Below are 16,754 nucleotides of genomic sequence, written 5' to 3'. Positions count from 1 at the left end.
TTTTTTTTTTATGTAAAAAATGACCATGACCTTTTTTTCACAACTGTTAACCCTAACATAAAAGTACCGTGCACATCAATAGAACACGAACAACAAAGGCAAATTTGAAATAAACAGTTACACAAGCGCATGCATGCACATGAAGACCCAAAATGTGAACAAAGACACGCAGAGACAATCATTGTTCCTTATGGATATTTTGTTTATGAACACACGTGATCATCCGGCTCTGCGTGTGGGCGCGCGCATCCCGCTGGCACTCACTGAGCATGCGCGAGCAGAAGTAGAAGAAGCGCAGAGAAGAGCGTAGTGATGTGCATTCCAGTTCTTTTGAATGAACTGGATCTTTAGAATCAGTTCACTCAAAAGATTCGTTCAAACGAATCGATCAAGGAATCGTCCCCCCCCCCACCACACACACACACACTGATCCAGTTTTTTTTATTTTTTTTTATTTTTTAACTTCAATAACACACAGAACTAAGCAATACACCAGACAAAAAAACAATCACGGTAATATCGACAACGGCAATGCACACACTTTTTTCTATATTACAACATGAACTGAATATGAACTGAAAAAGAACGAATCACTTTAGGAAGGGATTTGTTCACTGTCGTTCACTGAAATAACCTCGTTCTTTGAACGAATTGTTCACTCACGACCCAACACTAGAAGAGGAGACAGACGTGCGGTAGCGGATGGAGCGCGCCGTCTCGTCGCGAGCGCCGGATTCGGACTCGAACCTCGTCATTCGTCAGGTAAGAAGCGGCTTAGGGTTGCATTCGTGCACACCCCGCGCAAGCACGCCCCTGGTACCGCCGCTATTTATTCCCCCCAGGTACCTTAAGTGTGTGGTCGTGACGTAGTTTTGTTGACGTTGGTGTAAATTTGACATTTGACGTCATCAGAAAGTTATGGCTCAAATGCATGTTGAGCGCGAGGGGGAGCGGGGATCACTAAGGAGTTACACAATTACACTCTTATTATCACTCAGTGTGGAATTTGCGTGTGCGTGTGTCTGCCTTTGTGTATACTTGCGCTTGTGTGTGGTTGACTTCTTGTGTGGGTTTTGTCCGAGCGTAAATGTGTTTATTTGTAGTGTGTGTGTGAGAGAGAGAGAGAGAGAGAGAGAGAGAGAGAGAGAGAGAGAGAGAGAGAGAGAGAGAGAGAGAGAGAGAGAGAGAGAGAGAGAGAGAGATGTTTCTGCCTGCCTGTGGGTGTGATTTTGTTTTGTGTAACCGTGTGTGTCTATGTATGTATATGTTTGTCAGTGTCTGCCTCTGTGATTGTTTGTTTGTCAGTCTTGATTGATTGTGCAACCTGACACTTGCTGCCTTCTGAATTATGAATGACAGCCATACCGCGCTCTTCTTCTTGGGCTTCCTCCAATCTCGACGCTCCTCTTCCCGCTCTCCAAGGATGGGAAACGGCTCAGCTAAGGCCAAGCGCTCCAAGAAGCCCTCGCCGGACCCTCTGACGACGCGCGTCGACCAGCTGGAGCAGGAGCTGCGAGGGAAAGACCAGGAACTGGCCGCCAAAGAGCAGGTGGTCAGAAGTCTCCAAGAGAAAATTGCCGCGCAGGAACAGGCCCTCATGCACCTCAGCCAGGAGCTGCGGAAAAAGCAGCAGAATGGGGTCCAAAACCAGAACGGAGACCGAATGGCCGCCGGGGTCCCAGGAGTCGGTATCAAGGAGACCCTCAATAAGAGGAAGGGCGCCAAAGCGGGAGTGTCTGCAGAACCGACATCCCGAACTTATGACTGTAACCACCTGCCAAAGTTCTCCTTTGACAAAGCCCGAGTACCCAAAGAGTCCAGGTAAGACACCTCAGATGCAATCAGGAACAGAACCACAACACTTTGCATTAGTCTTTTTCCAGCCAGGAGATTTTAGCAGCATTCTTGCTCCAGACAGTAAACTTGAGGAAAGTTCTTGTTCCCAACAGGTGACCTAACATGCAGTTCTTGTTCCCAACACGTGACTGCAGGTCTGTCTCCAGGCCAGAGACTTTAGCGGTCCTTGTTATTAACTAAAGATTGTCCAACAGTCTAGTTCACGACAGTAGACATTAGTATAGTCCTTGTTCCAGACAGGATGCATTATTGTATCTTTTGCTCCTGACCTGAGACTTTAGTGAAGTTGTTATTCCTGGCAGGGAACATAATCAAAGTTGTTGTTTATGACACGCAACTTCCCAATAATTGAGTTTCTGCCAGGGGTTTTAGATTTCTTGTTCCTGAGAGGTGACGTTGACAGACTTCTTGTTCCTACGAGGGAAAGTCATAGTTCCTGACTGATGATGTTCTTGTTCCTGTTCTTTGTTCCACACAGGTGAATTAAGCAAAGTTCTTGTCCTAGACAAGTTAGGGAAGCTAATCACTTCTTCCTGCGAGGGACGATTCTCAAAGTCCTTGTTCCTGACGGTGGTTTTAAGAATGTTGTTCCTCACAAGTGCTTTCCCCAAATTCTGGCTCCAGACGGGCTGTGCCAGATGGTGGACCACCTCCGGGCTAATACAAGTGGCGTTAGCACACAGGAAGCGACACCTTCCTCCCGCCAAAGCTGTGATGATTGTGTTTTTTTTTTTCACCATTTACTTTTGCTGTCCTCATCTTGTTTTGCAGACGCCAAAGAAATGTTGAGTTGCTCCGACGTGGGCGAAAGATCGCTTGCCAACGTCGCCATCTAACTCCTCTGTATTTGTGGCATTTTTTTGTGTGTATGTGTGTGTGATCTGTTTTGTGATAGTGTGAAGAAGCAGTTGGTGGAGGCCCTGAACAGGAACCAGTATCTGAAGCGTTTGGAGCCGCAGCAGCTCAGAGACATTGTGGAATGCATGTTCCTGCGCAAGTACCAGCAGGGAGATTTTGTGGTCCGGCAGGGAGAAGTTGGCAACCACCTCTTTGTCCTGGCAGGTACCACTTTATTCTTGTTCCTGACATGCCATTTTGAACAAAGTTAAGGTGAAGAAAAGTTCTTATTTTTCCAAAAGTCTTTGTTCCCGATGAGCAACGACACCTAGCGTGCTTATTTCAATTGTCCCTGTCCCTGTCCCTTGACAAGAGACGTTGACACACACGTTACATAAAAGCACACACAGGAACCGATTCTATCAAAGCATGGTTGTGATGCGTGATAGTGTAATATAATGTGCGTTTGTGTCTCTCTTTCTCTCGCTGTCTCCCGCAGATGGTAAGTTGGACGTGTTTCAAGAGGACGTGCTGGTGTCGTCAATGATGGCGTGGACGGCGTTCGGGGAGCTGGCCATCCTCTACAATTGCATGCGCACCGCCTCCGTGCGAGGTAAACCTCATCTCCGCTTTCAGGCTAAGGCCAGCTTGCTGCCCCAAACCGGCTGAGCGTCTTATTTCAAAGGCGGAAAGGCATTCAATTCTTTCATTCAAAATTGGATTGAAAAATGATATACCACCTGCTTCAAATCAGGAGTGAAAGGTCTGAATCAAAGACATTTGCTCACAAATAGGTTTTGTCTTGTGCGTGTTTGTCCAACGCCTTTGTTTCCCCCCGATGGAAGCTGTGAACAGAGTATGCACGTGGGCTCTGGAGCGCGAGGCCTTCCAGAACATCATGCGGAGAACGTCCGATACGCGCCACCACCAGTACGAACACTTCCTGCGCAGGTTGGTTGAAATGGCCACCTCACTTTGCCCTCATGGTGGACAATCCCCTGATCTGAACAGGTTTCGTGACACAGGACATATGTTACGTTGGCAAAAATTCGGTTTGATAGTTAGGGTTTGATTTGAAATGTTGTGTTCACACTGCAGCCAAATCTGGATTTGATCTAGACTAAACTTAATTTGATTTTAATTTAAAATTTCCATCAGTCCAACACTTCTGCCAGAGTTTAGGTTTTCAATTCGGGTTTGACAACAGTAGTGCCGTTTGAGTTTCAGGACTGGGTCGTAGTTTTAAGTGATGTGTTCAAAACTACTTTAGGGTACAAAATTCGAGTTTAAAGTCTGGATTAGAATTTCAAAGACATTTTGTAATTCAAATGAAGATTTTAAAACAAGTATTTTTTTTTTTTAACGAGGGTATCAAGATAGGTTAGTTTGGGTTTGCAGCTAGTGTTCGGGTTTCAACTGGGTGTTATTGGATATTAGATATTACAAGTTATGTTTACATTGAAGCCAGATCTGGAGCAGATGTGGCTTGAACTTGGTTTGACTTTTTTTTCTCCCCCCATCAGTGTGTCACTTTTGGCTGATTTGCCCGACGACAAGATCAGCAAGATTGTGGACTGTCTGGAGGTGGTAAGGTTCTCACTCAGTATCATCAAGTGCCTCCTGTTTGACTAATGAAGGAATCAAACCTGTCATCTGGACATAGACCTGAGGGTTAGGGTTTCAAACGAGGGTTTCAAAACAGACAAAAAGATAGGATTATAGAGGGATTTATTAGAAGGATCAGGTTGGGTTCCAAATGAGCCTTTTATATTGGGGTTTAGGTCAGTGTTTTAAATTGTTTGAAGCGTGGGGTAGGGTTTCAAGTTGTTTTAACCTTGTTGCCTTACCTTTGCCTTCCTTGCAGGAATACTACAACAGGGGCGACTATGTGATCCGAGAGGGCGAAGAGGGCAGCACCTTCTACATCATCGCTCAAGGAAAGGTAAGACATCTCTACTGCTACTACTACCAGGATTAAAAGCTGCTTTTCATCTCGCAGGTGAAGGTGACCCAGACTACAAAGGGCCACAAGAGTCCTCAGGTCATAAACACGCTGCAAAAGGGCGACTACTTTGGAGAGAAGGCACTCATCAGGTAGCCGCTAGCTTCCACATAAGCTAATCGCCCACGCAAAGTGAAATATTGCTAATGCTAGCGCCTGCTTTAGCAATGACGTCAGGTCGGCTAACATCGTTGCCGATGACGACGGATTGGAGTGCCTCCTCATGGATAGACAGTGAGTCAATTGCACCATGCCACCAACAAGTTCCGAGTTTAGGCTTTCAAATTGGGGTTCAGACATCAAGTCAGGATTGGAATTTGATTTTCAAATCAAGATCAGAGTTTTAAACGAAGGTTTGGAGCTAGAGTTAGATTTCAAAAGGGGATTTTGATGTTACAGGACCTTTAACCAGACGGTAGGAACCTTCGACTCGCTCCAGAAACATCTCCAGGGCTACGTGGCTACGCTAGACCGGAAGGACATGAAGCGCCACGCCAGGTACGACACTCTCTCGCTTGTTTGCCGCTGTAAAATCAGCAGGGTTGGCGTCCCCAGCAGGAAGTCGCTCTCACGGCACCCCAGTCAGACGCTGCCACCCGACATGCTCCGCCTGAAGCAAATGGCCGCTACCTTCCCGCCATCCAGACCCCTCGACCACATGGACGTCGTCGCCACACTCGGCGTCGGCGGATTTGGCCGAGTAGAACTGGTACGCCCAGATGCAATAAGCTCTTTCATTGGCAAAGAAGTCATCCCTATTATTGTTCTCTCATGTACCAGCCAAACTGCCATAATTTGCTTTTCATGGGAGGGTGAGCGTGGGTTGAAAACACCTGTTGGGAAAACCTTTTTGTTTTCTTAACTGGTCCTGACATGAAGGTATTTCTTTCCATCAGGTGAAGGTGAAAGGCGAGGACGTGACGTTCGCGCTGAAGGTGATCAAGAAGAAGCATGTGGTGGACAACCGGCAGGAGGAGCACATCCACTCGGAGCGCCGCATCCTCGCCGAGGCCAGCTCGCCCTTTGTCGTCCGGTCAGGACTTAGTCTCGTATTTGCTCGTACAAATATTTGCACTGACAAGAATCAGGAGCCAGATGGTCACTGACTTGAACTCTGTCAAGAAATGACAATACGCTGGCGCCTTGTTCAATTGCTCCAAAACGGACCAGTGTTTCTCTTTGTAAAGTTAAATAAATACTAAAGGAGAAAGTCTTGTAAAAGGCTCAAATGTTCTGCGGTTCTTTGACGTTCACTCTGCGACTCCTCCGCTCCAGACTGTTCCGAACATTCCGAGATGACAAATACGTCTACATGCTGCTGGAGGCGTGTCTCGGAGGAGAAGTCTGGAGTCTTCTGAGAGACAGGTAGGTCCAGACATGGTGTTTGTTTGCGCTTTGACCCAGCTGGTGCTCTCCGCCATCTTTCTCAGGGGCAGCTTCGACGAGCCCACCGCCAAGTTCTGCGTGGGCTGCGTGACCGAGGCCTTCGAGTACTTGCACCGCAAGGTGATCCTCTACCGAGACCTCAAGCCGGAGAACCTCATGCTGGACTCCGAGGGTTACGTCAAACTGGTGAGTGGACGACTTTAGCGCGTGTTGCCATTATTACAAATCTGCTTGACCAATGAGTGACTGACCGTCACTGGTTAAGGAGACAAATTTGATCCAAGAGGAGACTGAGGGCAAAGCACAGCCAAGTGCGGATCATGTAGTACATTCCAAAGAACAGGGCGATGATTCAAGCAATGAGTGATCAAATATGATTAAGGGGGGGTGGGGACTGAAAGCAAAGCTTGCGTTAGCCAAAATGTCCCGGACATGACGGGTTATTAAGAACCATCTACGGTGGTACCTCTACTTACGAACGCCTATACTTACGAACTTTTCGAGATACGAACCGGAGCCTCCCCATTTTTTTTACATCTACTTACGAACCAATTTTTCACTTTGAATTATTATTTGCTTTTACATTAATCCCTATGGGAAACATTATTTCTACTTGCAAACGTTTCTACTTACAAACCTGATTGCTAACCAATTAAGTTCATACCTCAAAGTACCACTGTACCACTTTGAAACCCTAGCCCTAGTTTTAAACCCTAGTTTGAATCTCTAAACCTATTTTGAAACACTAATCGTAGTTTTAAACCATAGTTTGAATCTCTAACCCGAGTTTGAAACAATGGTCCTAGTTTTAAACCCTAGTTTGAAACCCTAACCCTAGTTTTAAACCCTATTTTTAAACCCTAAACCAAGGTTTAAACCCTACTTTGAAACCCTAACCCTAGTTTTAAACCCTACTTTGAAACTCTAACCCTACTATAAAACCCTACTTTGAAACCCCAACCCTAGTTTTAAACCCTACTTTGAAACTCTAACCCTACTATAAAACCCTACTTTGAAACCCTAACCCTAGTTTTAAACCCTACTTTGAAACTCTAACCCTACTATAAAACCCTACTTTGAAACCCTAACCCTAGCTTTAAACCCTTCTTTGAAACCCTAACCCTAGTATGAAACCCTACTTTGAAACCCTAAACCTAGTTTTAAACTCTACTTTGAAACCCTAACCCCAGTTTGAAAGTATATTTTGAACCCCTAATCCTAGTATGAAACTCTAAACCTAGTTTTAAACCCTATTTTGAAACACTAACTCTAGTTTTAAACTCTACTTTGAAACCCTAACCCTAGTATGAAACCCTACTTTGAAACCCTAACCTTAGTTTGAAACCCTTGTATAGAACCCTAAACCTAGTTTGAAACCCTAACCTTTTTTTGAAACCCTACTTTGAAACCCTAACCGTAGTTTGAAACCCTGACCCAAGTTCAACGTATTTAACTCAAATGAACATTTATGGATCGATTCAGATTCGTTCACGTTTGAATCGCAATGCATCTAATAATCAGAAGTCTGCGTGTAAATCATCAGCGTTTTTTTTTTTTGTAACAGCAATTTGGGGCCCTCTCCAGCAGGTGGCGCCCCAGGTGAGTGCCTGGTTCGCCTTAGATGCTGAGAGCCAGCCCAAAGTGGCATTCAGCACTAAAGCACACAAGCTCACTAGCTGGCTAATGAGTGACCGGTAACGGTTAAGGTTGACTAGGCGTGACTGAACGCAAAATAAAGCCAAGTGGAGAATCTGTGAAGCACATCACCAAATGATCTCCTTTCATCTCCGTAGGTGGACTTTGGCTTCGCCAAGAAGATGCGTGGCGGTCAGAAAACATGGACCTTCTGCGGGACCCCCGAGTACGTGGCCCCGGAGATCATCCTCAACAAGGGCCACAATCTCAGTGTGGATTTTTGGTCCCTGGGCATCCTGGTGTTTGAGCTCCTGACTGGCAGGTGTGCCTTTCAAAACATTCTGCTCAACAAACCAACAGACAAACAAACATGACTTCCTGCTTGGGGCAAGCAGCCCCCCATTCACAGGAAGCGACCAGATGGCCACCTACACCAGCATCTTGAAGGGCGTCGACAAGATGCACTTCCCCAAGAAGATTGCTAAGAGGCCTCAGGACCTCATACGCAAGCTCTGCAGGTTCCTCAAGGACCAACACGCACGGCACACACACAACCCAGTAAACCGCTTGTCCTTCTGGTTGATCTTCCTCAGGGGGAACCCAGCTGAGCGGCTTGGAAACATGAAAGGCGGCATCGGCGACATTAACAAGCACAGGTCACGTGCATTGTTTGTTTTTTCTTTGTTTGTTCTTATCCCATTTTGTTTGAGGAATAAAAAAAAATCATTATCTTGGCACAGTTTTTTTTTTTCCTTCTAGAAAGTATCATGTATTTTTAGAAGATTGTGTAATTAAAAATATTGTGGAACTACAAGAAATTTTGCCAAGTAAAAGGTATACTAGCATATATTTTGACGTGATGAAAAAACAGCTCGCACTATATTAGGAGATGAGTTTTTATTTTATTAGATGTTCGTATCGCAAACTGAAAGTAAGATTGTGTGCAGGTGGTTTAACGGGTTCGACTGGGCGAGACTAAAGGCTCAGACCCTGCCGTCGCCCCTCAAGAGACACGTAAGTCCCCCATCAACACTTTGCAAAGTACTCAAGACAAAGAACTGGCTGGACTGGCTGCTTTTGGCACAAGTTCCAATTCACAAGGGGGGAGATTTGCCAACAACTCCGAATAGCGGTTGGTGCGAGCGAGCACAAACGTTCTAGAACATCTGAACTTGATTTGAGACTACCTAAAGATAAATCAAGCGCTTCAATGGACAATAGCTGACCTTGTTTTGTTTGTTTTGACCTTGCTTGTTTTTGTCGTCTTTCAGGTGTCAGGTCCTCTGGACCACAGCCACTTTGACGTCTATCCTCCCGATGACAAAATCCCTCCTGACGAGCTCTCGGGATGGGACGCCGATTTCTGAGCTCCGGCCATCATCGTCTTGACCGTTCCAAAAGTTCCACCTGGCCATGAGAAAAACAAGAACATCATCATTTGAGATGTGGTGACTTTGTGGAAGTACAGCGTGCGCCTCACGTTAGTCAGCCTCTTTTGGTTCCCCCGACCGTCAGAATGGATTGTTTTGTAAATGAAGACTGCTGGACACTTGGATAAAAGTTTTCATGGGATTGCATCAGGCAAATGGAATGGGGGAAAAAAGTCATAAAATACAATGTGTGCTTTTGAAAAATTCTTGAACAAAGAAAATGGGTCTTCATGAAAGAAAAAAATATAAAATGAAAAATATTTACAGAAATAAAGATTTGAAATCAAAACCGAGAGCGGGTGGACCAGGGTTTATTCAGCAAAACAAACTAACAGACCCGGCAAACTGACATAACAAAACAACAAGAGGACTAACCGACAGGGCCGTACAACAAAGACATCAATGATCTGACGGCGAGTTAGGGGCAGACAGGACTTAAATACACGACAGGTAACGAGAGGCAAGTGAGAATGATCACACTAATCATGGGCACACAGCAGGGGAGGGGCAAGCACAGACAGAAACGGCTGGGGACGAGACATGACACCCTTTTGCTTTATTTTCAGAAATGATTGCAGTTTTTGCAGAATAATCAGGCTTTGCTTCTCACAAAACAGCTTTTTTTTCGACACCCAAGTTCTTTAATAAGACAAAAACAGAAAACAAGCAAATCTTTTTTTTTTTTCAAACCAATTTTTGAGGACTTTTGTTTTTGGCCATTTTTCCCTATTAGCATACACACATCGGACGATTTGCGAGTGTGGACTTCTGCAAACTTTTATTCATTTCTATGAATGCTTGGCGAGTTGGCAGCGCTGCTCGTGTCGAGGGGGGTCAAAGGTCAAATGTCCATCACTTATTAAAGCCCGCATACCTCCTTCCAAGGCCACGCCCCCTCAGCCAGATAGACAAAAATAAATAGCTTCAAGATATTTCCATATACAAATATACGTTAGCGAGCTTATTGTACAAGCGTTTTCTAACATTTCCACAAGTGAAAACAAAAAGACCACAGTGTGTCTATGGCATGCAAAAAGTACAAAATATAAAAGTTACCAAAAAAAACAAAAAACATTTGACACAAAATAAATGTCTCTGACATATCAAAACGATTTGAAATATATTCATATATTTTGAAGAGTAAATTCCACAATCATAGCTTTTCATTACAAACGGATTCCCAAGATTAAAAAACTCAAAGGCACTTGCCAACAGACAGTCAGCACAGCAAAATGTACAAGGGAACGCGCGTACGAGAAGTCTGCATAAATAGTTTATTTGATGTTGGGCTTTCAATACAACCTGAGGATGTCTTCATTTGTTAAAGAAAGTAGGGGTGCGCCAGCTGAGGATGTTGAAGAGGGTGCATGGCTTCAAAAGTTCAGGAACAAAGCTGGCAACCTGTTTGCTTTGGTTTGGTTCATTGGCTGAATGGCTTTTTATTTGATTGATTTATTCATTATCCATCCATCCATTCATGTTTTTTGGGAACATGCATGCAACCCTCTGGACTGTGAAGCGGACGTGCTAACCAGTGCGACACTGTGGTGTCTATTTATTCATTTGTGATTCATTTATTTATTCATCAGGGAGGGGGAGTGGTGATGGCTTTTGGCATTGCATGAAATCAAAAGATGGATTTAAAAAAGTGAGAAGATGAGGAATTTAGCCATCCAAGAGATGATACAATAAATCTGAACAACCGAGACAATGGTGGTATGCACCTCCCTGGGGATGTGCATGAAAGATTTGAGTCATTTTGACATCCACATGATCATATTTGTGTGATGAAACGGGATTTCTTTTAAAAAAAAAAAAAGAAATTTGGGAGCCTTAGGGTGCGCCCCCTTGAAAAACCAAGACAACCCCCTTCTACAATAAAGACATACAATGATAGGGAAATACGGACTTAGGTGAGGTAAACCTTTGCATGCCCCGGGGTGTGATTGTATAAAGGTCATTTGGATTCTTTTGTCACGCAGCCTTGCTTTGTCTGGAAGGGGTACATCAACTTTGCCGTGGATGCGGAAGGGGGGGGGGGTTGTCTTCTAAAGTTCAGGATGTGAAGAGGTGCGCCCCAACAGAGGGATTTAGCCTTCAGTGTTCCTTCTTCACCCTGACCCTAACCCCGCTTCCAATGCCCAGTTAGTCCGGTTCATTGTCAGGGTTAAGGAAAAAAAAAAAAAAAACAGGAGATGACTTGCTTCCATGGTGACAGAGGGCAAAAGTGTGCCAAGGGAGCTATCGGCATGCGCACGAATCCACCGTCATGTTAGGGTACACTTTGAGCACCACGTTCCTGTCCTCATCAAAGAAGAGAATGCTGAGGGGGGACATCTTTTCGGGGACACAGCACGGCTCGGGAATGCCGGGCACCACACCCACCGCCCGCACGATGCTCTGGATGGTGGCGTGGTTGGAAGGTTTCAGCGCCTGCAAGCACAACGCACGTCGCGGGAAATACGTTAGTGACGAGGCATTTCGCACACATTTTGTTTAAGAGCATTGGAACCTCCTTGATTTCACGATAAGACGTCAGAAATGATGAAAGGGTAAAAGTAGGGCGCCAATTCGATTGCGTTTAAACATTCCACCTTTGACGAGTTTTTGCCTGCCGGCGTTCCCGCTATTCCACTCAAGGTTGTGGAATGCTGCCAGTGGATTTCTGCGTCTTTTCCCACCGACGGAGGCGCTTTGAAAGGGGGGGGGGGGGTCCACTCTTTAAAACAGCAACCCCTGCAGGCGAGGAGGAGCGCGGATGCCACAGGCCGCTCCTGGAAACAATTAGGCCGCACTACAAAGGCCGAGAGGGAGTGAATTAAGTGGTGCGCATTCCGGCCACGTTTCGAATGTTTGCTGTCTTATCAGATGGGAAGCACCTTTGTGTTTATGCATATCTCTTAAATGGAAATATGACATGATGCCTTGGAGGACTTTTTGGTTGCTGATGGCATCTTTGCGGTTTGCATAATGTGGGCCGAGTGGCTGTTAGCATGAAGCTATATGTACTGGATCTGTGGAAGCATTGACTAATGTTTTGAACTGAGATCCCGACCACTCAATAGTGATGGAAAACGATCCAACACGTGGGACATTAGTAATGCTAACACCTAGCATGGCGGCATGAGGTAAAGGTGGTTAGTCGTTGCAACTCTAACCTACCAACGGATTTGTGCTAATTTAACTATTGTGCTAATTTGGCCAATCCACAATCCAGATACCAGCAGACCAACCTCTTCATCTACCAGGCCAACCACCAAAAAACATCCACTTAGCCACTTTTGTGACATCACTAATGCTACTATGTAGCCACCAGGCATGGGGCACCAGACCCCAACAGTTATCACGAGTTGGCCTACCCACTTGAGGACCTACCGACCCAAATAGAAAGCTAACATAAGCTAGCTACTTGGGACAGCACTAACATTTACTTCTGTGGTGACGCAGAGTGTGTAATAGTCATTAAAGCCACCGCAGGGCGAGTGTTGCTTAGCCTTGCAGCAAGTTGCTAGGCACACGACGCTAACTATTTCTCTGCGCTAGTCCAGTTGCGTCTAAACCAGCCGCATTGCTCGGTGCGAGGCGGGTCGCAAGAATCAGATCTCGGATTGTCAAGTAAATCCGAAACTGGAGAGCGGCGTCACCGGCAGAGTCAAGAAAGCTTGGCCCCAACGAGATGTACCAGCATGGGCATGGGGCGTGAGCAACACCCTCAGCATCACAAGGACCAATCTAAGAAACACGACGAGCGACCCTGGGATCCACTTAGTTCCCTACTGTATCTTTTAGACCTCGTGAGACATCTACTGACTGACGAGTTGACAAATGCTTTACATTGATGACCGATTGAGACACGAGAAGGCAAGGTCAAGCCAGACAGGTCCCAACGAGGGAGACCAGCAGAAAGTCGCACCTTGGGCATGGGGAACTGGCACGATCCCGCGCAGTAGTAGGCATCAAAAGACTTTGGAGAAATTATCCACTCGCTCCAGCCGATATCGGCAAAGTCCACTTTGAGGTAGCGGCGTGCGCAATTCCGGGGTTGGTTCCACTGCTTCTTCCGGGCCTTCTTGATGGTGTGCTCGTCAAACTGCAGCAGAGGCATCTTGTGCCTCGGGTTCTTGCGGCTTTTTTTCCGCGGCGGCCGTCGGGCTTGCTTGCTCTGGAAGGGCTCGTAGGGACTGGACTCGTCCCAGCCGGCCGTCTCGTAGGGGTACTCTGGTCCGGGGAGCTCATTGTTCTGCAGGGGGAGCGGGATATTGACGGAGCGCTTGGGCCTGGAGGAGCTCTTCTGCCGTTCCCCTGGCTCCTCCGCCGAGGGATTCCTCCTGAGGGTGGCCACCACGCTCTCGGGCTCCGCGATGGCCGAGTCGTTGGCGTAGACCAGGATATAAGGAGAGCGGTCAGCCAGGAGCTCCTTCCAGGGCCGGGGTCCCCGTGAGGCCACCTCGATGCCAATGAGGAGCTGGTGGTGTGTCTTGGCTTGATTGACCGCCCGGGTGATGTCCTTCCATTGCCAGGAGATAAAGTCCCGGAAGCGCGTAGACACATTGATGCGGAACTGGCCCAGCGTCCTCATCCGGTCCACCTCAGGGGCAAAGCTCCAGATAACGGCGTGGATGTGGCTGTGCCTGCGTGGGCCGTGGAGGACGCAGCCTTGGGGTCTGGAGCAGGACCCGCTGCTGTTGCGGAGGTCCCCGATGTAGTAGTGCAGCGTGGCAGAGAGGACGTCCTCGGACTTGGTGAGTGACGTCAGGTTGAAGATCTGAAGCTGCTTCCTGTTGATCACGCCTGGAAGGGAAATTGTGCTGATAAGAGACTACCAGATAAGAGAAACCAGAACTTCAACCGCTCTAAAATGTACTAACCCACTTTGAAATCTTTGAAGAGTCGACCCACCCTCCAACCGGCTGGCCACATTTCTGCTTCCTATATCCTCCCAAGCTATTTGCCATTTATGTACCTACCTACACATTTTACAATAAGAATGAAAATGGAGGCAATAATATTGGTAATTGGTAGCTAAATTGTAAGTGAATATAGGAGAAAAATTCACTTCTTTCAGAGAAGCAGGTGTCTCTAAGTGGGTGCATATCTCGCAATACCCAACAGGGGGCAGCAAAGGCCAACAAAAGCAAAGCAATACGGCTCCTTCACGCTTTCATTGTTTTAACAAAACGTTAAATTCAAAAGAATAAATCCAATTCAGGTGAATAAAGTAAAAAATTGATTAAAAATTTTGCAGGGGAATTAAGCCTTGATGATGTGTCATTTTTACAAATAAGTCTAAAAATCCAAGAAAAAAAGATAAGCGTGAAGTTTACTGGCGAAGGCAAAAAGCTGCAAGAGGTGGATTATTATTACAATTTCAATGAATCAATTTCGATTCAATTCAAATTACAAATACATTTTTTTTTGAACATTTGTGGACGGGGACTTTTGTGCATCTGTTTACGTACCCCAGTGTGCCTTGAAGCTGCGCACCGTGTTCCCGTCCTTAAAGGCGAATCCCGCCTTGTTGTACTTGTCGTACAGCATGTGCATGTGCTCCGTCACCGTGTCTTGGGACAGCCGCTCCCGGTCTCTCTCTACCAGCGGGGCTACCGTGCCGCCCGCCACCGGGTGTCTCCGCTCGACCGCGTGCGTAAAATCCGCCTCGGCTCGGACCAGCGCGCAGTATCCGAGGCTCGCGCAGCAGGTCCACGCCGACAGCACGATCAGCAGCAAAAAAGCCATCCTGGAAGTGGACGCAAAGACGACCAAATGGACTTTCTCCAATCTATCACACGAGTCTCCGCAAGCGGTTCCTATCTCCGGTAGGACTGGGCATCACCAGAGTGGGGAACCATCACATGCAAGGAGGGGCGCGGCAAAGTCCAGTGCAGGTGCCCGAAAAAAAGATGCGTGGCTACGCCGAGTCAGTCAAGCAGTCCCAAGGCTCAGCTTTCATTGAAACGCCACGACCCTCCGCTCGCAATTATAAAGGCTGCTGGGACCAGCAGGCTATTCCTCTCCCTCACACACACACGCGTGCACGCGCGCGCACACACGTGCACGCTGACCGACTGAAACAAGTTTCCCGTTCAGGAGACTTTTACACACACACGTTCAAACCCTGACAAAAACAAAGCAGCTGATTTGTTAAGTGGGGTTCAACATTTATTCCATAGATCACTCTTTTCCACGATGCGCACCCCTTCCCCCATGCTGAGTCAGCACACCAACTTTCCCAATCTCTCCCCTCATACGGTTGTGCAAAAAAATATTGCGGGGGTATGCAGGGAGAGAGGGGTGCGCCAATTGTCGACTCTCTGAAGCCGTGCACACCGTTCCACATGCTGACACTTAGCCCCTCTCCCCAACAAGCACCCTTGAAGACATTTAGTTGACCTTATCAAACCCCCTTAAACTCTTGACAGAAAAGGCACCCAGCACACCTTTGCAAATATTTGGCACACCACTGCTCATCCGCACAGAGTCTGAAAAATGTCCAGTGCAGTCGTTTGTGAACGCTCTTTAACATCCTGACAGAGTTGACCCCATCAACTGAACGCACACTCTCAACTAACATGGTGCACCACCTAATATTTACCCCCCCCCCCAGCATCTGTGCACACCATCAAAAATGTTCAGTCTATTTTGTGGCACACTCATTTTAACATCCTGACAGAGTTGGCGCACCCATTTGGTGCACACACGCTCCCTCACACACACACACCCTAAAGTAGTGTTTGTGCATCCTCAACCGGCGCACCCCCCCCATACAACATGCACCCTTTTCAACACGTGTTGACGCCCCCCCCCCTGCACACACCTTCAAAATCAACCAAAAAGACCAACTATTTTTAGAAGCAAAAACTCCTGACCACGTTACGAAATATGACCGACAATACACCTTTAATCTCTAATTGGTGCACCCCCCCAATCTGTTTTAGTGAATCATAGCCCATGGATAAGTCTACATTTAGAGTTCAAGCATACAGACTGAACCCCCCCCCCCTCCCCTTCTGACGCGTGTGAAAGCAGCAGCTTATTGTTCGCATTAAAGGCTCGGCCGCCCATTTAGCGCACCTCAATGGCGTTAAGCACGCACATCCTGTAGCATCACGCTACCGTCCGGATGCGGCGCACCCACCCCGTACACCCCACCCCCCCATGGTTGGCGTTCCCTTTCAGGGGCGCCGGTGAGGAAACGATGAGGTTATTTCTCCGTCTCCGACATCTGATTGCAATAATTTGAACATGCGACTTGGTCCACACACTGAACGCGTTTAGGACCCTCGCAGGGGGTGGTGGGGTAGGGGTGGAAAGGGGATTTTAGAGGGGTTCCAGCTGGAGCACCTCAAGAGTATCCGTCCATGTTGTACAACAGTGGAAAGCCACTCAGCTTGTGGAAAATAGGCCTGAAAATGTCACAATAATGTCACCATGAAAGCTGGAGCAGTTCACTCGTCTTATTGTTCCTTATCGCAAAGACGAGACAATGCTAACTGCGTTTCAAAGTGGCATGAGGACAAACTCAACAATGATCACCACAAGACACACAGACACAAACAAGTGCGCGCTCACGCACACAATATAAACCACGTCGATTGAAAAGTAAAATG

The 16,754-nt window shown here is 46.9% G+C and overlaps 2 protein-coding genes across 8 annotated transcripts; one reads left to right on the top strand and one right to left on the bottom strand.

Annotated features, from left to right (window-relative positions):
• Positions 1–660: 660 nt before the first annotated feature.
• Positions 661–9,440, top strand: prkg2 (protein kinase cGMP-dependent 2). 7 transcript variants are annotated; one of them, XM_061279093.1, is made up of 19 exons: positions 664–762; positions 1,360–1,821; positions 2,753–2,919; positions 3,194–3,307; positions 3,540–3,645; positions 4,218–4,281; positions 4,559–4,636; positions 4,694–4,788; positions 4,862–4,930; positions 5,096–5,194; positions 5,255–5,405; positions 5,593–5,729; positions 5,972–6,061; positions 6,127–6,268; positions 7,876–8,039; positions 8,113–8,235; positions 8,311–8,373; positions 8,665–8,731; positions 8,989–9,440. In XM_061279093.1, exons 2-19 carry the CDS (start codon positions 1,424–1,426, stop codon positions 9,082–9,084), a joined length of 2,223 nt encoding a protein of 740 aa, XP_061135077.1. In that variant the 5' UTR covers positions 664–762; positions 1,360–1,423; the 3' UTR covers positions 9,085–9,440. The 7 variants fall into 7 exon arrangements, with proteins under 7 accessions (XP_061135073.1, XP_061135077.1, XP_061135076.1 ...); XM_061279092.1 differs by having other exon boundaries at positions 5,252–5,405; XM_061279089.1 differs by having other exon boundaries at positions 661–762; positions 1,423–1,821; positions 5,252–5,405; positions 8,113–8,373.
• A 239-nt stretch (positions 9,441–9,679) lies between these two features.
• Positions 9,680–15,923, bottom strand: bmp3 (bone morphogenetic protein 3). The gene is made up of 3 exons (XM_061279193.1): positions 14,607–15,923; positions 13,061–13,938; positions 9,680–11,580 (listed from the first exon to the last, which is right to left on the bottom strand). The coding sequence occupies exons 1-3, from the start codon at positions 14,881–14,883 to the stop codon at positions 11,389–11,391; spliced, it is 1,347 nt and encodes a 448-aa protein (XP_061135177.1). The 5' UTR covers positions 14,884–15,923; the 3' UTR covers positions 9,680–11,388.
• Between the last annotated feature and the right edge of the window lie 831 nt (positions 15,924–16,754).

Source organism: Syngnathus typhle, linkage group LG5 (assembly GCF_033458585.1).
Source record: "Syngnathus typhle isolate RoL2023-S1 ecotype Sweden linkage group LG5, RoL_Styp_1.0, whole genome shotgun sequence".
Taxonomy (NCBI): Eukaryota; Metazoa; Chordata; class Actinopteri; order Syngnathiformes; family Syngnathidae; genus Syngnathus; species Syngnathus typhle.
The sequence above is the reverse complement of the archived record's forward strand: the minus strand, read 5'-3'. Positions and strand labels throughout refer to the sequence as shown.